This window comes from Schistocerca americana, chromosome 10, assembly GCF_021461395.2.
Source record: "Schistocerca americana isolate TAMUIC-IGC-003095 chromosome 10, iqSchAmer2.1, whole genome shotgun sequence".
NCBI classification, from domain to species: domain Eukaryota; kingdom Metazoa; phylum Arthropoda; class Insecta; order Orthoptera; family Acrididae; genus Schistocerca; species Schistocerca americana.
Window position 1 is genome coordinate 119,424,613 of NC_060128.1, and position 23,598 is coordinate 119,448,210.

General features: G+C 43.5%; 1 protein-coding gene across 2 annotated transcripts in view; it reads left to right on the forward strand.

The window, feature by feature from the left end:
• Positions 1–6,899: 6,899 nt before the first annotated feature.
• The window catches only part of LOC124552533 (proliferation-associated protein 2G4), a 62,873-nt gene continuing 46,174 nt past the window's right edge, over positions 6,900–23,598 (forward strand). Inside the window, exons 1-5 of one of the 2 annotated variants that reach the window (XM_047126849.1) lie at positions 6,900–6,906; positions 7,523–7,622; positions 8,148–8,276; positions 8,380–8,485; positions 8,969–9,131. In XM_047126849.1, the coding sequence (XP_046982805.1) occupies positions 7,535–7,622; positions 8,148–8,276; positions 8,380–8,485; positions 8,969–9,131 (486 nt within the window). In that variant the 5' untranslated portion in view covers positions 6,900–6,906; positions 7,523–7,534. Of the gene's footprint in view, positions 6,907–7,213; positions 7,265–7,522; positions 7,623–8,147; positions 8,277–8,379; positions 8,486–8,968; positions 9,132–23,598 lie in introns of those variants that run through there. The other variant, XM_047126848.1, reaches the window with a different exon arrangement.

The following is a 23,598-nucleotide window of genomic DNA, read 5'->3' on the forward strand; positions in this document are numbered from 1 at the left end:
GTAGTCAGTTTTTAGACTGGATTCGCTAATCATGTGTCATAATCAGTGCATCCCATACCTTTAGTTTAAACTTAGCTTGGCCATTGTGTGGGCTCTTTTTCTCCTCTTGTCTTCGTTTTCTCACATCAGTCCATAGTTGTTTGTCTACCTTTGCTTTGTTTTGGCATTTTCAGTATCTTACAGTAATTTCTTTCTTATCTACCCAATAGTGGCTATGTGTACCTTTGTAGTGTGTTTGTAGGTTTGAAGCTCCACTCCCTAGGTGCTTTGCTTTTTCTTTCTTTCTGCTTGTGGTCCACAACTGTGTATTTGAACTTGTTTGGTTCTTTCAATTCATTACAGTCCTTTTTTGTGTGTTTGTCTGTTCATGTATGCTTCATTATTGTACTCGGAATTTTTATTGTGGGATCCTGCCCACTCATGTAATATAGGAGGCCTAGCAAGCTGCTTTTTCGGATAGCTAAACAACAATTGAGGCAAATCTTATTAATGGAGTTTATTGCAATATGTAAAATTGACAGTACTTAATTTGTCTTTCTACAAAGATTGGTCGCAAGCAAATGGCAACATGTAAATAAACAATGTCCTTGTACATATACAATTTCCAAGCAATCAGTTAGTATAGGTCACAAGTCATGGCTCATCTTCTAGTGCAGATCTTCTAGTGCAGCTCCTCTAATGCAGCATAGGCTAGCTCTAGCAGAGCTTATATTCTCTTCCTCTAGGTGCTGCTCCTGTCATGGTGCTGTCCTAGTCAGCGTTCTATTGGCTAATGTCGTCTCACAGGCTTCTCTGCTGGTATGTTCCAGGCTGCCATTCTGGCGCTTGATGTTATCACACATACGATTTTTTCATTTGGCTTCTTCACAATATCTCTACGACATACTGAATGAGTTATTAAGTTCAGTATAGTTATTTTCAGTATACACTCCAGACAATCTTTCATGATACTCTGAAACTCTTGCAAAGGCTTATCAGTATCATTTTACCATCAATTTAGTATTAATATATATTATTCACTGATGAGTCTACAATTAATTGGAGGGCTAATTTCAATAGTGGTACAAGTCCATTACCTCCACTTTTCTGAATATAAAGCTTCTGAAATTAATGATCCAAACAATCAGAAAGAAAGGTTAATCTCTAGCAGGAAGCCATGTGCTTCAATATTTCTGGTATCTCAACTGCAAATTTTTCAGTGCCCGTTGAACTTTAGGATTCTGTATCTCAAAATGAACAAAAATGGACTTGTACCACTATTGAAATAAGTCCTTGAATTAGTCCATGAGTTTAACAATATACTTGATAGGTGCACAAGATTCTGTAATACTTTCCTATCATGCCCTGCTGTAATGTGCGACGATTTCTTCTTCGACTATTACCTATGTCTTGTTCCTTATTTGATGCCAACTAATGTACATATGCTTCAAACAGCTCTATACATGACCAGAAACCCAGATACAGTGAATGTTTGTATTTGGATAGAGTCAAGACATACACTCCCGGAAATTGAAATAAGAACACCGTGAATTCATTGTCCCAGGAAGGGGAAACTTTATTGACACATTCCTGGGGTCAGATACATCACATGATCACACTGACAGAACCACAGGCACATAGACACAGGCAACAGAGCATGCACAATGTCAGCACTAGTACAGTGTATCTCCACCTTTCGCAGCAATGCAGGCTACTATTCTCCCATGGAGACGATCGTAGAGATGCTGGATGTAGTCCTGTGGAACGGCTTGCCATGCCATTTCCACCTGGCGCCTCAGTTGGACCAGCGTTCGTGCTGGACGTGCAGACCGCGTGAGACGACGCTTCATCCAGTCCCAAACATGCTCAATGGGGGACAGATCTGGAGATCTTGCTGGCCAGGGTAGTTGACTTACACCTTCTAGAGCACGTTGGGTGGCACGGGATACATGCGGACGTGCATTGTCCTGTTGGAACAGCAAGTTCCCTTGCCGGTCTAGGAATGGTAGAACGATGGGTTCGATGACGGTTTGGATGTACCGTGCACTATTCAGTGTCCCCTCGACGATCACCAGTGGTGTACGGCCAGTGTAGGAGATCGCTCCCCACACCATGATGCCGGGTGTTGGCCCTGTGTGCCTCGGTCGTATGCAGTCCTGATTGTGGCGCTCACCTGCACGGCGCCAAACACGCATACGACCATCATTGGCACCAAGGCAGAAGCGACTCTCATCGCTGAAGACGACACGTCTCCATTCGTCCCTCCATTCACGCCTGTCGCGACACCACTGGAGGCGGGCTGCACGATGTTGGGGCGTGAGCGGAAGACGGCCTAACGGCGTGCGGGACCGTAGCCCAGCTTCATGGAGACGGTTGCGAATGGTCCTCGCCGATACCCCAGGAGCAACAGTGTCCCTAATTTGCTGGGAAGTGGCGGTGCGGTCCCCTACGGCACTGCGTAGGATCCTACGGTCTTGGCGTGCATCCGTGCGTCGCTGCGGTCCGGTCCCAGGTCGACGGGCACGTGCACCTTCCGCCGACCACTGGCGACAACATCGATGTACTGTGGAGACCTCACGCCCCACGTGTTGAGCAATTCGGCGGTACGTCCACCCGGCCTCCCGCATGCCCACTATACGCCCTCGCTCAAAGTCCGTCAACTGCACATACGGTTCACGTCCATGCTGTCGTGGCATGCTACCAGTGTTAAAGACTGCGATGGAGCTCCGTATGCCACGGCAAACTGGCTGACACTGACGGCGGCGGTGCACAAATGCTGCGCAGCTAGCGCCATTCGACGGCCAACACCGCGGTTCCTGGTGTGTCCGCTGTGCCGTGCGTGTGATCGTTGCTTGTACAGCCCTCTCGCAGTGTCCGGAGCAAGTATGGTGGGTCTGACACACCGGTGTCAATGTGTTCTTTTTTCCATTTCCAGGAGTGTATAATAATCTGCCAAAAGAGATAAAAATGTAAAGGAACTCTATAAATTTAAAACATATCTTAAAGAATATTTACTAAAATAGTTCTTACTCCAATGAAAGTTCATGCAACATAAATTTATTATAAAGTAAATAATCATGTTGACCAATAATAAGGGAGACCACGAGGATGGAACATGCTTGCAAGCAACACAGTGCATTGTAGTTTGTATTTTACTCCATGTAGTGCAGAACCCAGGTATATTTTTTGAAAAGTTTTATAATTCATTTATCTTGTCTGAAGCAGGCTCATTCTACCTTATATAATGCTGTGATATATTGTGTAAAGGATATTTGTACTATGAATTCCTTATGGATACCTTGTTTTTCCCCATTATTTTATGTACCTCTATTACAGTTGAAGCATAGACCCCCCCCCCCCCCCCCACACACACACACGTACATACACCACAAAAAGGGCCACAAGAAAGACTCTAATAAGTGCACATATATCTCATTATTACTGGTCACCTACAAAATTCTCTCCAAGGCATTACTCAACAGACAAGAAACACAAACTGATACGAAGATAGATGAATACCAAGCAGGCTTCAGAAAAGGGAGGTCCTGTATTAGTCAAATATGGAACCTGTGAACGCTCCTGAAGATCAGACAGACAAACAACACTGTAGTCACATACGTGGACTTTAAGAAGGCCTATGACTCCATAGCCAGGCCGATTCTCTTTGACATGTTAGAAGAATGTGGAGCAGACAGAAAAACTAGGACACTTATACAACAGGCACTTACAGACATCACATTCAAAATAAAATTTATGGGAGAAATCTGAGACCCATTCGAGATGCATATAGCGATCAGACAAGGAGACGGTCTCTCACCACTTTTATTCAGCGTTGTCTTGGACAAAGGTATCAAACAATGGGAAGAAAAAATAAAAAGAATTCAGTAAGGCAGAATGTATGGAAACAAGATGATCATAAAATGCCTGGCATTTGCAGATGACTTGGTAAAATGTTGCAACAATAGACAAGAAGCACTGGAATACTTACATGATGTCTCTGTGAAAATAGGTTTATAGATATTGTATGAGAAGACGGTGTAGATGGAAAGAAAGAACAACAACCACCACAACATGTACACAAAATACAGAAGGTTAACTCCATGGAAAAATTGAAATATCTTGGGGAATATATACGAATAGGAGGATCAAACAAGGCACCCAGCATACAAAGAACAGAAGAACTTCAGAAAATGTACAAACTGGGATGGTCACGCTACAATAAAAGAAATATTTTAAGGCAGGCTAAACTCAGGCACTTAAGTACAGTTTTACTTTGAAAAGCACCCTACACGTCAGAAACGGCCACAATCGGAGATTCAGGCATCACAGAGACACAAAAAGTAGAACATAAAATCATGAGAAAATTTTTGGAGCAGTACACAGAGATGGTATATCGATGAAGTGACAAAACAAAGAATTATATAAACGCACAGATATGATCAGAAAACAACGAGTAACATTCTATGGACACATACATAAAATCAATAACAACAGACTCACATAGTGGATTGTTTTTATCCAGAAAACAGTTCAACCAGAACAACCAAATGTATTCAAGAAATAAAAGAAGACCTAAAATAAGCAGGAATCAATAACAAAATGATAAATGAAAGAGACAAATTCAGAAACAAAATTATGGAAACGAAATCTGAAGTAAAGAAAACGAAGAAAATAGGCAAAATATGGACAGAGTGAAGCAAATAGGAACATAGCCAGAATTAAGAGGTTTTGAAAAAAAATGGAGAAAGAAACGATGAAAAAATGAATGACCAAGTAATGCTCAAGTTAACCACTGTCCTGCAGGCGAATATATATATATATATATATATATATATATATATATATATATATATATATATATATATAGTTTGTCACGAGAGGCACTGCGGCTGTGTTCCTTTCAGAGATATACTTTGGTTTTCTCGAAGGCATCCATAGATGTCGCTGTTGTCGAAGTAGTGCTGTGACTGCAGCAGCTATTGTAATAGGAGAATTAAAGCAGTTATTTATATTTTCTGCTGGTTTATTCATTGCAAATTAGGAAACTATTTCTATCTATTCTTTTTACATCGTGCCCACTTTATACACATTATTTACATAGCAGTATGCAGTATGAAAAGTACTTAAGAAGCCCCCCCCCCCCCCCCCCACAACACTACATAACTGTGCTGACGTGTAAAGAAAGCGAAGACTTGTCAACTACATACTAGTTATTTATATAGTGGCAGTATTACAAAAAGTACATAAACAGAAAACCCAACACCGTAAAATAAATGTGGAAGTTCTGTGATGTATGTTCTAATTTGCGCAATAAATTACAATTCACTGTCAGGAAAGTAAACTTCTTCCTTTACTCTTGAAACTAACTGAAACACGAGCTGAAATCCTGGACCAGTACCAGGAATATACTTCGTCTGCATGTCTTTATATGAAGATGTTCTTGTTTGGGTAAGAAATCTCATGGAAAACTATCATAGCTGGTAGACTTTGCTTTATACTTTATAGGCAGCTGACAGTCACCCACCTTTTAATTCTTTTGCATCTGTATCAGTCCTTCTTAATTTTTTCTGTCCTGACGATGAGTGGTAGTTCGTTTTTACGAGATAACCAATACGTTTTCAAGATTCAGTCCTATTTTCGTGTTTTATACTTAATTTGTAAATTATTGGCAATGACAAGTCCCAGAAGCTCTAGAAACTGTGATGGTAAATAATAAAAATTTTGAAGATGGCAGTACTCCAACCAAAACTGGGAACATGTGTATGTGTAAGTCTCTTTCCATTCGGTGGAAGGGTACCAACTATACGACCATGAACAATTACATTTTGTAGCGCTAACTGTGACTTATAGGTCTCCTGAAATCTATAAACGCCAGTCACTCATTATCTGACAATTAATATCAATATATTGCATCCCTTTTCGAGAGATCCTCAATCTGCTAGTGTCTTAGAACAGCATTTAGTTATTGGAAATAAGTTATAATGTAGTTATAATATAAAGCACGCCAAATACGAGACTGACGAGAGCTAATATAGCCCCAACCAGGTTCTTCGACCAAAGTATATCTTTGACAGTATGTTTAGCAATATTTGTCCTTTTTTCTCAGAGTTAATTAGTAGGAGAACAAAAATAGGATTTGCTTATTTGACCATCGGTGAGCCTTGCTACGAGCTTGAATAATTTATCACTTTATACGTGAAATGTGCCACTTGCTTCAAATCAATTAAGATTCTAGTTTAATCACTTTAACCTTCAAATCACCTTTATAATCACGTTCAAGTTTCAAGGTAATTGCTGTTAGTAGCAATGCATCACCTTCTTTGTCACCTACAACTTCCAACGAAAACATTTTCCCCGTATCTCATCTCTATCACACCTGTGTGTAATGACGACCTCTACACAAAGAAATTTCTCTACTGGTGAATGAATAAATAAATAAATCACAAACGGTATTATAAGGTTACATTTTGGATCCTTCGTTGTTTCTTAAACGCACAAATACCGAGCGAAACACACACACACACACACTTTTGTCTGCTAATGTGAATGATATTTTCTCATAGTATGATGATGTCTTAAAAATTGTTTATAAAGGATACGTTTTAGACAAATTTTCTCATGAATAGATACGTTATAAAGGAGTATGGTTTCTCTATTTGCATCACAACTTTACGTCATCTATACACAATGGACTGCAAAGTCACAGAGCAAAGAGATAGTCCCTATATCTCTTTCACATAGAGTAAATTAAAATTATACAGCAGTAAATATAATAAAATATTTTCAAAATAAGTAGTTTTTTGTGTCTTAACGTAATACACTATAATGAGGCTAGCATCTCAATTTGCGCTGTGTCGGTAAAATTAATAGATAACTTATTTTAAGTGAAAAGGAGAGGGATACAGTTTTCATAGGCCGTCACGACCGGTAAGCACCTGATGAGGTTACAGTTGATCGGACAATTTTTTTTTTGTGGAAGTTACTGTGATGTTAAATGATTCATTACATATCTTCATAAGTTAATTGTATGTTCGTTACGTTCTCACTGCAAAACCAACTTGAAGTGTGATTTCCGTTTAAACGACTGTATTACCTCCATGCATTTGTGTGTACGGATCGCCAGTATTTTGTCTTGGTTTCTGGTAATTGAATAACATACTCTCAAGAAAGAGAGCAAAGTGTGACTTCATACCAAATTTTTTGAGGCTCCCCTACAGAAGACAACAGTATAGCTCTGTCTGAAAGGAAAATGCGTCCCAAACAGCTTTCAGATGCTCCTTTTATTGTAAGTAACCTCTTATAAACAAAACTTAAAATTATTGTAGCCGTATGCATCAACAGATTATTTTGTACCTAAACTTACGAGCCAAGCTTGCAGTGTTAACGCTGGTGTTTACGTGCCATTTGAACACTGATAAAATTAATTTCGTTGCAGCCATCGTGGCAGTTAGATGTAAACAAACTTATATCTCTAATTTGGATTGTCTTTGTTTTTCGTTTCATTTACATCGACTTCCCGCTTCTGCGTCACGTGACCTTATAGTACGAAGAAGACATGGCCGACAAAGAAGATGTCGCGGAAAAGACTATCGCGGAGGATTTGGTTGTCACCAAATATAAAATGGCTGGTGACATCGTTAACAGTGAGTACATTTGTGTGAACGATGGAAAATTGCCTCACTGTGAATTTGGAATGTTTATAGTGTCCTTTGTGGGTATAGTCTGAAGAAGAACACGTCGGCCCATATGGGATGCTTGCGTTTGGCTGCTTGCTGCCATGTGGGCAGAGCTTATTTAATAGCTAGTGTGAGTTTAACTAGGATGATCCTTGTCCGGTTTGGTCTTTCTTCTCTTTCACTGTGATGGCTTTACGTACATTCGTCGATATGTGGATGTTTTGTTACATAAACAGCACATGTAACGCTTGGTCACCCATTACACCGCTACAGAATTCAGCTCAGTTAAATGTCTTGTGCAGTCGGTAGTGACTAGAGAATGAAGCTTTAATTAATTGTAAAGGATTTTCAACTGGTCACAAGACATTTACTTAGAATTCGCATGTACTGGGTAACTTTGAGTGCGTTTTTGTTGTAGAAGCAAGTTCTGACACCATTGATTTCTCTGCTCGCAATATTTGTGTGATTAGCATGTATTTCGATCTCTTGTAGGGGTCCTGAGGCAGGTTATTGATAGATGTGTTGCTGGTGCGTCTGTCAGAGAAATATGCGAGTTTGGGGACACGCTTATTTTGGATGAAACAAGCAAAGTTTTCAAGAAAGAAAAGGAACTTAAGAAAGGTATTGTTTAGTATATGGTATCGTCTAAACACGGTTTGCTTGATCTTGAGTATAAGATTGAATCTCAGGTTAACAGTATAAATTATACTTTCTCTCTTTCCAGGAATAGCATTCCCCACAAGTGTGTCTGTGAATAACTGTATTTGCCATTTTTCCCCCTCTCACGGTGAACCTGATGTTGAACTGAAGAATGATGACATGGTTAAAGTGTGAGTTACTTGGTTATTCTTAATATATATAAATGCTCTGAGGAAAAGTATTTTCTATACTGCCACATTTTTAAAATAGTGTATCTCTGTGAAGGATTCAGTCACCATGTTGTTTATGTTAACTGCAGTTTGTATATGAAAGTTCAAGTAGGCTAATACTGTTGCAAGTCTTAATGTTGATGCTAATTGTAGGAAAAATGTAACAATGAGGCAAGTGTATTCGAATCTTAGGTTTTGCAGAGGAGAACATAGCATTTAAATGTCACTCTGACTAAATTAGATACAGGTGGTTTTATAGAATTCATCTGATATTCATACACATAGAAAAAACATAATTAAAATTTAGTTGAGAACTTTAAATATTTAGTTTTTTCCCATGTGTGTGTGTGTGTAGGGGGGGGGGGGTGTTAAATGACTGTAAAGTATTTTCATGTAAGTTCTATTCTTATTTTTATACACTGATTTTGTAATTTTATCTAATAGTGATCTGGGTGCCCATGTTGACGGCTTTATTGCCGTTGTTGCCCACACGGTAGTAGTTGGTGCGAATCGCAATAATAAGGTGAAAGGTCGCAAAGCAGATGTAGTGTTGGCAGCTCATTATGCATCACAGGCAGCTCTGAGGCTTTTGAAACCAGGAAATGAGGTAATTTTTGAAAATCTATGTGTGTGCCTTGTTTAAGTTTACTCTTTTAAAGCATATGTCAGCCAAAGTTATATAAACTCTGAAAGTTATTTCTAGAGATACTAGACATGTTGATGTTGATCATGGATAAAGAGGAATGTTTGATACTGGCCCTTGGCTTTGACCAGTGATGTACAAAATGTGTGTGAAGCTTATTGAGGAACATGGCAGCTACACCTTCATATCAGTGGTGATTTTTTTCTAACAGGTTAAGCAATCACAACCATGTTTTTTGCTTTCACATTCAGTGACTTAGACAACCTTCAACCAGACTCGTGTGCTAACCTAACCTAGACCTTGGGCTAAGCTAGAGAGCAATCTGTCATCCCAACTACGCTTTTTACTTTCACTTCGTTTGGATTTGGTTTCGTAGCAGCCATTGTCACTGGGCAAAACAGACGGCTATCATCAAATATTCCTCAGTCTCTCAAGTGTATTATTGTGTATTTTCCCTGTTGCTGAACGTAATTGATAATTTCTGAAGATTTCTGGAACACGAGAGATGTAAAATCTTAATGTTACTGTTATTTGGGTGTTTTTAAGAAGCTATACTGGGAAATACGGAGTCAGATTCCACTCGTCTTCTTTGACCCATGATGTCACAAATAAGGCGAAAACGACCATCCACTGCGACTCCAACATGTGGCCAATGTCATTACGTAAACATAACACACGAAAATACATCGAATCCCCCCCCCCCCACACACACACACACACACACACACACACACACACACACACACACACACACACACTCTCCAAAAAAAAAAACTATCAAAATAACGGGACAAACATGGGAAATGGGGGCTTTTGGGTGGGGACCAACTAAATATAAACAAATTTAGATGCACAGCACTATACCAAATCACACAAAACTACAGAAAAACCGATACTGCAAAACTCTCCAAATTCGACTAAACACAATATCCTCTGGAAACTGACACTTCCGTTGTCTTACGTAGCTCAACAGCAGCTCCCAGTATCAGAACACCCAAAGCCACAACCACTCATTGGAGTCAAACACTTCCGTTGACCTATATAGGTCAACAGCAGCTCCCGATACCAGAACACCCACAATGATGACCACACCTTTGACTTGAACAGTTCCCTTCACGCACATACATCAACAGTGGCTCCTGAAACCAAAACACCCACAACTACAGCCACACCTTGGAATCGAACAGTTCCCTTCACCCACATAGGTCAACAGCGGCTCCCAGTTCGAAAACACCCACAGATACGACCACACATTGGAATCGAAAACTTCTCTTCAACTACATACCTACAAACTGATACACAATACCAAATCACCAATACCACAAACCACACAGTGGTTAGACACTGGACTCGCATTCGGAAGGACGACGGTTCAATCCCGCGTCCGGCCATCCTGATTTAGGTTTTCCGTGATTTCCCTAAATCACTCCAGGCAAATGCCGGGATGGTTCCTCTGAAAAGGCACGGCCGACTTCCTTCCCCATCCTTCCCTGTTCTGATGAGACTGATGACCATGCTATCTGGTCTCCTTCCCCCAACCAACCAACCACACAACTCAGAACCAGCCCCAGCAAAACACAACAAATACACTAAAAAAAAGGAAAATAAGAACTTACCACAACAAAGTTCCGGTGCTGCAACCTAGGTCAGCCACCACAATTGTACAAAGGCGCGCGCGCACACACACACACACACACACACACACACACACACACACACACACACACAGAGAGAGAGAGAGAGAGAGAGAGAGAGAGAGAGAGAGAGAGAGAGAGAGAGGAATCGTCTCATTAGCAAACAAAGGCAAGAGACTGCTATTTGTTGTTACTTACACTGCTGCTTTCTGTGATAATGATCAACAAGAACCAAATAATAGACTGCGTATGATGGAACATGTTCTGATTGAGAGTTAGGCGAAAATTTTTCTACGTTTGAAAATCTTTGCGGCCGCTTCTTTAGTACATCAAATTCTGCACAGAAATTAGTCATCTTAGATTTAAAATCTAGTCAGTTGCCGTGCTTCGTTTCTGACTGTGTCACTATTAGGCATAAGAATAATACGAAGATAAACATGACACGATACGTATATTCTTTCGCGTTTGCTGTTGTCTCACTCTATTTTTGTAGTTTATTAGGCAGACAGGATTTAAATGAGATAGCAAACACGAAAGAATACATGACAAAATGTTTATATTCGTATTATTCTTATGGTGAAGAGAATACTGCATGCGATTCACATTTCATCAGGTTCCTATTAGCAACCATCTCTTCTCACCGGGCAGGAAAAAATTCAGAGCGTAGAGTTGGCCATATTGACAAACATCCCAAACAGTCTTGCCAGTCGGATTTTCGTAGTACATTGAAATTCTGCTACATTCAAAGATGAACAATACGGAATTTGTATTTACTTCTTTGGGTAATGTATGAAAATGCAGTGGTCGAAATGTGGGGCGGAGAAAAAAAGCTCGTCTTCCACCCCTTTTTTCTTATTTATTTACTGATGCAGTGGTTTTGGCGCCAGTATTTATCTTTGTGCCTACAAAGCATGCCTGTGTAGCGCTACATATATTCGACGGCAGAAGTTAGTTGTCTCGGCGCCTACCAACATTTTTCAGAACTTCCACTTCCTTTGCACTCGATTCTAAGCTGCAGGCGGTTTTTTTGATTACAAAAACCGGAAAAAAAGTGCGGCTTAGATTCGAGTAAATACGGTACTCAAATTAACACACAACCTACAGCAAACAGCACAACAACGACTTTCACACAACAAACACTAAATCAGTTAACTCACTGAAAAAATTCTTCTCCATATACTTCCAAAACCAGAACAAGCAGTAACACCAAAGTGAACTCAATACACCACACAACATGAAACCCCTAAACACACCACCAGAGGGCACCACGAATAGCAACACGACAACACCTACAAACACGCCACCCTTACAAACCAGACTCCGCGCCGTCATGACGTCACACGCAACAACAGCCTTACATCACGGGTCAAAGCTGACGGGTGGGATCGGACACTTCCGTTGACCCAGTATACTGCACTCATACTTCCACACAGAGAAGAAAATGGTCTTGATTGAGAGCCGATTGCCGCTTTTGGATGTTACTAACTTTCTACAGCACTGGGTCGCTAACCAGACAGTAGCCAACGGTCAGTAATAGCCAAAAGATTTTTCTCACACTAATACTCGCCCAAAATTGTTGCTTTGTCTAGACGTTTTGCGTTTGTTGAGTGGGTGTCATTCAATTTGTATCTTGAATAGCTTGCTTTAGCAAAAATAATTCTGGCTTTTTAAAATTTGTCATTATTTCCCATTTCCTTGTTCTGAGGGAAGTTCTTGCATTATGTTTATTATTTGTAAGGCCACAGTTATGATTTGCAGTATTTGAGGTATTCAAGGGATGAGCAAGTATAAATACAGAATGCAGTCTGACAACTAGGTCTGTGCCAATTTAGAACACCGGTGTGTTCATTTCTTCCGGTGCATTTACAGGAGACCTAAAGACAATACGGCTGCCTTCATCTTGCTCTTTTAGGGTGATTCATTACCTGAAAAGGTCAAGGTGATGGTTTGCCGCTGTGACATTAAACCATACATCCCCCCCCCCCCCCCCCAAATCCCCATCCCACCCCCTGTGGTGCTTTAAGTGCTGGAAATTTGGGCACGTCTTCCCACTGAGATTCCAGCACCACATGTTGAGACTGCTAACATTCACTGCATCCGAATACTCCATGTGCGCCTCCACCCACTTGTATCAACTGTGGAGACCACCATGCCCCCTGCTCGCCAGACTGCGCAGTACTCCAAAAGGAGCAGAAAATCATAGAGTACAAGACCGTGACTGGTTGACGTACTAATAGGCTAAAAGTAAATTTGAACGATTACACACCATTCGACAAACAGTGGGCACCCCGGGCCACCAGAATACCTCTGTCACTTTGGTGGTAGGGGACAAATCTTCTTCTGTTGCTCCCAAAGCACCTACTTCTGGAGCAATACCACCCCCACTCCCCAAACGCAGGGGACATCGATTCCCTCCCCCCAGCCAGAGAAGCAACAGCCTCCTCCCGCTCCTCTCGTGCAGAAGGGGTCGCTTGGGAATCTCTCTTCCAAGGTCTCCACTAATGCCACAGCGGACGCTCGCCAGAGGCTAAAGCAGCACAAGCTGCTGGACAAAGAGTTTCAGTCTTCCTCCATGCCTGAAGCTACTTTGGAGACGTCCTCTCAGCAAACCCCTGAAGAGAAGTGAGAGGGCAAGCAAATCAAGAAGAGGACTGCTAAGAAACAGCATCTGGTGGCCCCAACACCACCACTCCCTACCAGTTTGGCATCTGAGGATGAGGTGAATATTTTAGTGTCCCCTGAGGACATGGATCTCTGTTGCCTCATCTGCAGTGGATACAAATACTCAACCGGTGGCAGCAGGTGATGCTGAGGCATAGCCTACCTCCTTGGGCAGCACATGCCTTCCCCGATTCCAGAAAGCGTCGTCGTCCAGAGAAACTGCTGGTTTTTTCTACCACCTTGCTGAGTTACGTCAACTTTCAAGCGTTACACCTGCTTTTTGTGTTGTCCTTCAGGAAACCTGGTTTTGTGCACTGTGGACCCCTGCCCTTCGTGCCTATCAGGGGTACTACAAAAACCGTCCTGCCTGTGACATTGATCAGGTGGAGATTGCATCTTCGTCCTTACCTCTGTTTGTAGTGAACCCGTGCCCCTTCAAACACCTTTAGAAGCTGTGGCTGTCAGGGTGAGGACACTACAGGAAATTACTGTCAATAACTTCTACCTCCCTCCAGATGGTGATGCACTGCCTCATTTATTGGCTGCACTCATTTCGCAACTCCCCCACCTTTTCTCCTTCTGGGTGATTCTAATGCCCATAATTCTTTGTGGGGTTGCACCAAGGTTACTGGCCACGGGAAAGATGTTGAGGACTTACTAACTCAACTTGATATTTGCCCCCTAAATACAGGTGCCCCCATGCATTTTAGTGTAGCACATGGCACCTATTCAGCCATTGATCTCTCGGTTTGCAGTCCTGGCTTTCTCCCATCTATCCACTGGAGAGCACATGACGTCTTGTGTAGTAGTGACCACATTCCACTCTTCGTGTCCCTACCCCAGCATCCCTCATCTCGATGCTTGAGCAGGTGGGCTTTTCCCAAGGTTAACTGGGACTCTTTCTTATCCGCTACCAATGTTAAGGATCCATTGCATGCCACCATCGATGAAGCGGTCCATGTCGTCACTAACACCGTTGTTGCTGCAGCTGAATCGAACAGTCCCTTCTTCCTCAGGTTGTCCGTGACAGAAGTCGGTGCTTTGGCGGTCGCCAGAAATTGTTGTGGCCATTGGAGACCGTAGGTGGGCCCTGCAGCGTCATAAGCGCCACTCCTCCCTGGAGAACCTTATTGCCTTCAAACAGCTCCGTGCCCAAGTTCGCCTTCTCAACAAACGAAGGAAGCAGGAGTGTTGAGAAAACTATGTCCCCACCAGTGGAACACGAATCTCCCCCTCTCAGGTTTGGACCAAGCTCCGCTGACTTTACAGCTATCTGGACTCTGCAGGTGTACCTGGAATTTCCACAAATGGAGCTGTATCTGCCAATCCAGAGGTAATTGCAGAGCATCTTGCTGAGCATTATGCTCGCATCTTTGTCTGAGAATTATCACCCCATCTTTTGTCTCCTCAAACAGAGGGTGGAACAGCAGCAGCTATCTTTTGCTCCGTGCCACCCTGAGCTGTAATGTTCCCTTTAGTGAGTGGGAATTTCTTCATGCCCTTGCTGACCGTCGTGACATCCCCTGTCCCAGACCGCATCCATTCGCAAATGCTGAAACATCTGACAGCGGATTCCCAACACCAACCGCGTATGGAGCGATGGCTAATTCCTGTCACAATGGTGGGAAACTGTCATCATTCCAGTGCTAAAGCCTGGGAAGAACCCACTAGATGTTGATAGCTATTGTCTCATCAGCCTCACCAATGTTCTGTGCAAGCTGCTGATGAGCTGGCAGTTGTGTTGGCTCCTTGAGTCTCGGGGGCCTTGTGCCTCTGCCGCAGGGTGGTTTTCGCCAAGGACTCTCCACCATCAACAAGTTGGTGTACCTGGAGTCTGCCATTCAGTTGGCCTTTTCCTGGCAACAGCACATCCTTGCTACTCTGCATGAGTGGGGTCTCCGGGTCCCTCTCCCGATTTTTTTTTTTTTTTTTTTTTTTTTTTTTTTTTTTTTAAAAAAAATTACAGAACTGTTTGTCATGCCGCAGTTTCAGAGTTTGCGTCAGTGTTTCCCGCAGTGCACTCCATACACAAGAGAATGAAATCTCGCAGGGCTCTGTCGTGAGTGTCCCACTCTTTTTAATTGCTGTCAATGGTCTCACGTTAGCAGTAGGATCGTCTGTATCTCCCCTCCTATACGTTGATATTTTTTGTATTTCCTTCTGCTCCTCTTCTGTTGTGGCAGGGAGCTATACAGAAGATGCAGTAATGGGCCCTCAGTCACAGCTTTCAGTTTTTGGCTGCCAAAACTTGTCATGCACTTCTGTCGTCACTGTACTGTCCACCCCCATGCAGAATTTTACCTCGATGATCAACTACTAGACGTAGTGGAGACTTGCTGCTTTTTGGGACTGGTCTTTGACATCCGGTTAACTTGGATTCCCCATCTTCGTCAGCTTAAGAACAAGTACTAGCGGCTTCTTAATCTTATTTGATGCCTGAGCCACACCGATAGGGGTGCTGATTGTCCTACTCTGCTGCAGTTGTACCAAGCCCTCGTACAGTCTCATTTTGATTATGGGAGGATGGTGTGTGGTTCAGCATCACCCTCTGCCCTGGGTGTGCTGGACCCTATCCGCCACTGTGGTGTTTGCCTCGTGATAGTAGCCTTCCGATGGAGCCCTGTGAACAGACTCCTTGTGGAAGCTGGCATTCCTCCATTGCAGCTCTGGTGGCAACTTGCTCGCAAATTATACCGCCCAGATACTTAGTTCGCCTTGCCATCTGAATTACCATCTCCTTTTCCCTGACATGGCAAAAAATCTCCTGCAACGGTGACCCAGAACTGGGAATCCTTACCACCTTTCCTGCGGGCCTGCTTCCATACACCTCCATGGTCCATACATCAGCCGTGGCATCGGCTGGACCTATTGCAAAGCTCCAAAGGCTCAGTTCCACCTGAGGCCCACCACTGGCAATTTCTCTCTCTGCTCAGTGAGTTTGAGGGCTCAGAAATAATCTGCACGGATGGATCAATGGTCGAAGGTGTCGTTGGCTACGCTCACATTAGCCATACTGACAGCGCTCCTTGCCGGATGGCTGCAGCGTTTTCACTGCAGAGTTGGTTGCCATCTGCCGTGCTCTTGTTGATCATATCTGCTCATAGTCGCCATCTGTAGTGATTCCTTAAGCAGCCTAGAAGCTCTCGACTAGTGCTTCCCTAGACATCCTGTGGTACTGACAATCCAGGAGACTCTTTATGCCCTCTGCAACAGTGTAAGCTCAGTGACCTTCATTTGGACCCCAGGACATGTCGAGGTACCAGGCAATGAACTTGCTGACCACCTGGCCAAACAGGCCACCAGTAAACCATCTCTTGAGATTGGCCCGCTGGAGACTGATTTGCAATCGCTCTTCTGTTGCAAAGTTCTCGCAGTCTGGGATACTGAATGGCGCACCCCGAGTACACCAACTATTTGATATTAAGGAGACATTGAATGTGTGGCAGTCATCCATGCAAGCAACTCGCAGGGAATCTGTTGTCCTTTGCAGGCTCCACTTCGGCCATACGTCACTAACACATGATTACCTCCTCCATCATGAGGACCCACCTCGGTGTCGCTGTGACTCCCACATGACTGTCATCCACATCTTGCTGGACTGTCCAGTTTTAGCCGTTGTGCAGTGTATTTTTAACCTTCCCAGCACCCTACCTACGGTGTTGGGCAACAATGCCTCAACGACAGATTTAGTTTTATGTTTTATTCGTGAGGGGGCTTACTATCGTGCCATGTAAGGGTGGTCATCAGGCCTTCTCTCAAAGGCCTCCACCCTCCCTCCATTTAACTCTGTCACCATTTCTTTGCCTTTGTTTGGCTTGGTGTCCGTCTTTTTCCTACATGTATTCAGCTCGCCTTGTCTTTTTGTGGTGGATATTGTGGCATGTTGCAGAGTAGCTGGTTCATCCTCTTTTATTCTAGTGATCAGCCAGCCAAGAACATCTCTATATGTTTTTAATGTGTACATTTTCCCCATTATTTGTTTGTCCCTTTTGTTTTCTCTTTAGATGTGGTTCCCCATTCCTTTTCTCCCTTTTACTTTCCCAAACGTACTTGGGGTGGTGGTCTACCTTGAGCCTTATTTGCATCAGGAAAAAGGCACTGATGACCCTGTAGTTTGGTCCCTTTATACGCCAAATCAACCAACTTAAGTACAGAAACTGGCATTATGGCATGTCAGCTTCAGAAACATGGAAATCAACATGGAGCTGCTCACGTTACTTTCCTCACTCAAAGCACGTCACAAAAATGTTACTGTTTAGTTGAACAATGTTTAACGTCCCAAAAATCAGTTAATTGTAAACACAGGAAAATTATTAAGCCTGCTGAAGAAATTAAATATAAATGGTTAAGTGACATAGTAACACACAGACTGCACAATGAAAAGCAAGGCCTTCTTTTCGCATACCTTGAAATGCAAAGTAAAGTAAAGTCTCATGATATTTTCATAAAATAAACTGCAGGCATGCAATTTAAGCCATCAGTTAGGCTTGCACTCATCTAAAAAGGAACTAGGCCCTCACAGTTTTCTACCTGAACAAGTAAGTTTTATAATAATTCTTTTGTTCAGTGTGCTCTGTGGAACATGTACTCTGAAAAGTAATTCAGAAAAGATCATTCTTGCCAAATGGTGCAATGCATATCTCCTCCCACCACATTTTTTGTGTTCTGTGTGAAACCTTCAGTACTCCAGCTATTGCTTACGTGTGGAGTGTTTTTTTTTTCCGAATTTATAACACGTAGCCTTCAGTCCATTATTTCACAGTATTTAAGATGATTTTGGTTGGTCCTCACTCAGATCAATGACACTCTCACTTTCACATCATTTTCTGTTTACTAGTCTATTTCTGTAATTCGTTTTCCTCCTAGCTGATATGAACTGTTAGTTGCCCCCAAGAGCACACACTTAACAGTAGAAGGAAGGCCTGTCTCCGTACGTGTGTGAAGCTGGAAATCTGAAATGAATCTCACCGTCTTCGGATAACTTGTGGGGATACTCATGATACAGAAGTCAGATGTTCTTTCTGGCGTCATATTGGAGCTACCAGTGTCTTTTTGTAATGCAGACTGTTACCACCACAAGAACTTCCCCCCCCTTTGACCACGTCATAGGACAACAAAATCAAGTGAATTGCAAAAACTTATTACCTTTGTTCTTTTTTTGCACACAGACTTACAGGTCGTTTACATCTAGTGAGTTGATATTCTTGTCGATAATCTCTTCCTTCAGTGTATTACGAAGTGATACTGTCTTAATTAAAGCAGAGAGTCCTACATACCCTTTACTGTAAAGCCCTATAAGGGCGTGAACATAGTACAGTATTTAAAGTTTCTCCAGGACTGACTTCCATAGACTGATGAGGGATTACATGAAAACTTGGAAAAGCAATGGGTCTACTGCGTATGTCGAGGTTCACCACAAAACAAGGTTGACAACAAAGTGTTTATCGTAGTTGTTGTGGGTTTTGCTTCCTAATAGAAACGTGGTCTAACATCATGGAAGCCGTATTTCGCACCTCTGATCACGGTGCCTAAATGGTGACTACTCTACTGCTATACTCTAGACAGGTCATCAGCAGTACTTTGAGTACCTAATCCATGCCTACCCTCTACGTCAATAGTAGCACAAGTAAATTAGCTCATGGAGGACAGGCCATCACCTCATGTGATTCCTGCAAAATCTTCTTGAGAGTCTTGACTCTAACATGTAGCCAGAAAGCAGCATCATTCTGATATCTTTTGGTAACAGGACCCTCCACAGGAATGCACGGACCAGTGGTCTGCCACCAGCCATGGATGGAGGAGCTCCAGGACTACACATTCCTTCAGTTCTTACCCACACAGTGGATAAGCCTAAGAAAATACCAACCCTCTAAAGGAGGTAATGAGAAAAACAAGAAATCTTGGGAAAAGACTACTCGGGAGATGACTGAGATGCGTCCCACACTATCAGACCTGGAATCTGTGTTTGTATATGTACTTCCACTCCCACTGGACCCTCCAGGGAGCCCACAACTCTTTTGCGAGTATGTGCTTAGTGAACATGAGGCTCCAACTATTGCAGCACTACTTCCCTTTGTGTGCTGCAAGCCTATACTTCCATTATCCCTTTTGCTCTCTACCTTTCTATTGGATAGTCTTCCTGGTGCAAACCCCCACTCGGACCTGGTACACGATTTAAGACCTAGTTCCCCATTTCACTTTCAGTGCTATTTACACTTGCTCATTAATCGGTACAAGGTCCCCATTTATGGGTTTGACTTTACATCACTCTTCCAAATTTTTTGGAAGTGCAAATTGTGCAGGAAAGGTTACCCAATGTGGTATATGTTCCACCTTTGTGCCTTTGTACGATTTCTTTTTAATAAGATTGTATGTTCAAAACCCAACACAGTACCTATTCTGGTATGTGGGGTGTGAAGTACCTGCATGATGGTAGCTCACTGGCCACGCAGGGATCACAGTGGTGGTGCCTGAGCTGGAAACTCCCCATGTGTGCCAAGTAGTATGTGCCCATCGTGACTGGGGCATGGGACTCTGAGCAGCAGATTTCTGGCCAGGTAGCCATTGGTGAGGTTGGGTGGCACCCATGGGGAGAGCCCCCATTTGGGGTGGGTGGCACCGTGGTGGTGGATGACTTGCATATGAAGTGGATGAAGCGTTCTACCACTGGCGGTCACACAGTCCCAGCAGTCTCTTCAGAAGATAAGGGCTTATTAAATGCAGATAGGTATGATGCCAAAATGTTTCCTTTCCTAGAAATCTGGAAATACCATGGGTGATAGGATTAAGTGACAAGTGGAGAAATTCCCCCCTCCCCACCTGTACCTGGTCTTTTTTATTATTTTTTTTAGCCAGAAAGCCATTATTATTTGTGGAGGATATAGAGGACAAATTTGGGGAAGTTTTAGCAATCTCCAAAATTAAACAGTGGATTAGTTTTGATTAAAACAGTATTCCCTGCGCACTAGTGGCCTTGACGCATTGGAAATACTGGTTCCCATCAGGGCACCGGAATTATGTGCTGTCTGGCTTGGTTAGTGCTTGGATGGGTCACTGTCCACGTCTACTGAGTGCCCTTGGCAAGTGGAGTGCAGTCAGCCCTCATAAGGTCAGTTGGGGAGCTACTTGGCTGAGAAGTAGCAACACTGGTCATGAAAACTGACAACGCCTGGGAGAACAGTGTGCTGACCACATGCAAATGTGTATCTGCACTTGGTGACACCTAAGGGCAGAGGAAGACATTATGATCAGTTGGTATTGTAGGGTCTTCATGGCCTGTTTGAAAGTTTTCTTAATTCCCTGCCCAGTTATGGGTGTTGCTAGCTTGTGACAAGCTCGGTGATGTTCCGCTGACTATCTCTCCTTGTAATACTTTAAATATGGTTTGGGTTGTTGTGTCCATGAGGGGCAGAGGACAATAGGGTTGCTACTGGTGTCATCTTGGCGTTCGAGGGCTATTCATTGCCTGAAAAGGTCAAGGTGGTGATACACCAATGTGGTGTGAAACTTTGTCCCTCTCCCCCTGTGTGGTGCTTTAAGTTCTGTGAAATTCAGACATATGTCTTCAAGTTGAGATGCCAGCCCAGGCAGTAGGGATTGTGGATGACTGTTGCACACAAATGTTTCTCGTGTCCCTCACAATTCTGTGTCAGCGGTGGAGAGCACCATTCTCCCTGCCCATCAGACTGCAATGTCTTTCAGAGGGAGAGGAAAAAATACAGAGTATAAGATTCAGGACAGATTAACATAGCAAAAGGCCAAGAAAAAGTGTACTCCCTACATGGATGACGGCAGTGTATGCTACAGCTACAACGATGTTGCAGTCTCTGACAACAGTATTCTCACCCATTATTCCTATTATAGACGGCCCTCAGGGCTGCTGGATCATGCCACTGCCCCCCCCCCCCCCTCCCCCCCCCCCCCCCCCCCCCCGCCATCCTCGCCTGCAATGTCCAGGTGCTCCCTCTGCTGTCTTCCCCACACCCATTGCAGGAGCAATGGCTTGCCACCCACCAGGAACATTGATCCCCATCCCCCAGCTGGAGTCGCATCACCCTTCTCTCATTTCTCAGGCCAGTCCCTCTGGACACAAGCCTCCAAGGTTTCTGATGTCTGCAACTGGATACCAGCCAGTGGCTGAAGGAGCCATAGGCTGCTTGATCGTAGGGCCTCACGATATTCATGAGTCCCTGAAACTAATTCAGAAAAGTCCTCCAGTCATCTAAACCGCCTAGGAGAAGAAAGATAAAGAGAAGTCTTCCAAGGAAGAGTTTCTGGTGGCCCCATACTATCGGATTCTACATATCCCTCTTCTGTTACCGAGATGGAGATGCTGGTGGCCCTGGAGGCCCCAGATCAAATGACAGAAAAGTGTCTTAGAAACTGTGTTCATACCACAATGGCTCAACTGGTGGCGGCAGTGGTGGCAGCAGTAGCAGCAGATGACCCTTCTTTCATTCACAGTACACAGACGGCATGATTCTCCTAAGGAATTGTAGCTGTTTTTTATTTTTCAACATCTTGCTGAACCACATCATCTCTTAAGTACCTCCCCACTTTTGCATTGCCCTTCAAGGAACTTGGCCTCCAGCACTGTGGACCCCTGTCCTTCATGGCTACCAGGGGTACTTCAAGAATCATGCTGACTGTGATAGGGTGTCGGGTGGAGTTTGCACATACGTTCTGCACTCTATGTAGGCTAGCAAACTTGTTTCTTGATACAACTTTGGATACTGTGGCTGTTCAGATAATGGCATCTCAGGATTTTACAATCTGTAATGTTGTATCTTCTTCCTGGTGGTGAAATGTCTCGGAAAGTGTTGTGTACATTGGTTTCCCATATCCTCCACTTTTTCCTAATCGTGGGTAACTCTTTGTTAGGTGGATCAGTGGTCACTGGTCATAGTAGACACACAAACTTACTGATGGATGTCAACCTTTGTCTTTTGAATGCAGGTGCCCCCCCACACTCCAGTGTGGCACATAGAACTTGCTCAGACATTGATCTTTCCATTTGCAGCCCTGGTCTTCTACCATCCATTCACTGGAGTGTCTGTGATGGCGTGTATGGGAGTGACCACTTTGCAGTCTGCATGTCACTCCCGTGGCTGCCCACCCGGATTGGCTCTCAACAATGTTTACTTAGGGTGCTTTAACTTCCACTAAATGGAGATATTGACACAGCTGATCAGAGTAAAACAGGAGCCATTTTGTTGGGCAACTGACATAGCGATCCCTTATTCTCCAGTATCTTCCTGTCTGAAGATAGTGCCTTGGTGGGCCCCAGAAATAGACAAAGCCATCAGATATCACAGATGGCTCTTCAAGGCAATAAGCAGAATCTGTTGACAGAGCACCACATTTTCTTTAAACATTCTGTGCCCCAGTCCATCACCTAATAAAATGACGGAATCAAGAATGCTGGGAATGGTACATGTCAACCATCAGACCACGTACCCTTCCTTCGCAGTTTTGGGCAAAGATCAGGCTCCTCTATTGATACCAGTTTCCTGCAGGTGTATCTGTTTACTAGAATAGTGATGTCTTCGGTGACTCGGATGCTGTTGCTGAACATGTTGCTCTTCATTATGCTCAAGCTCAGGTGTCTGGGAACTATCAGTCTGCCTTGTCCTCAAACAGTGGGTAGAGCAAATGAACGTATTCTTCAATACACACCACTTAGAGCCATACAATGGTCCATTCAGTGTGTGGGAATTCTTCAGTGCCCTAGCTCTTTGCCCTGATACAGCCCCAAGACCAAACCACATCCACAATCAAATGCTCCAACACCTATCTGTGGATTGTCAGTGTCATCCCCTTACCATCTTCAACCGTATCTGGAGCGAGAGAGAGTTCCCATCTCAGTAGCAAGAAAGCATCGTCGTCCTAGTACTGAAACTGGGTAAGCACCTTCTAGAAATGGACAGCTGTCACCCAGTTTGCCCCACCAATATTCTCTGCAAATTGCTCGAATGCATGGCTGTGTTGGCTCCATGAGTCTCTCTCTTCTGGCTCCCTCTCAGAGTGATTTTTGGCAAGGCCGTTCCACTCCTGATAATGTGGTTTGCCTGGACTTTGTTATATGGACAGCTTTTGACGATTGTCAATACCTTGGACTTGCCAAAGGCATATGACAC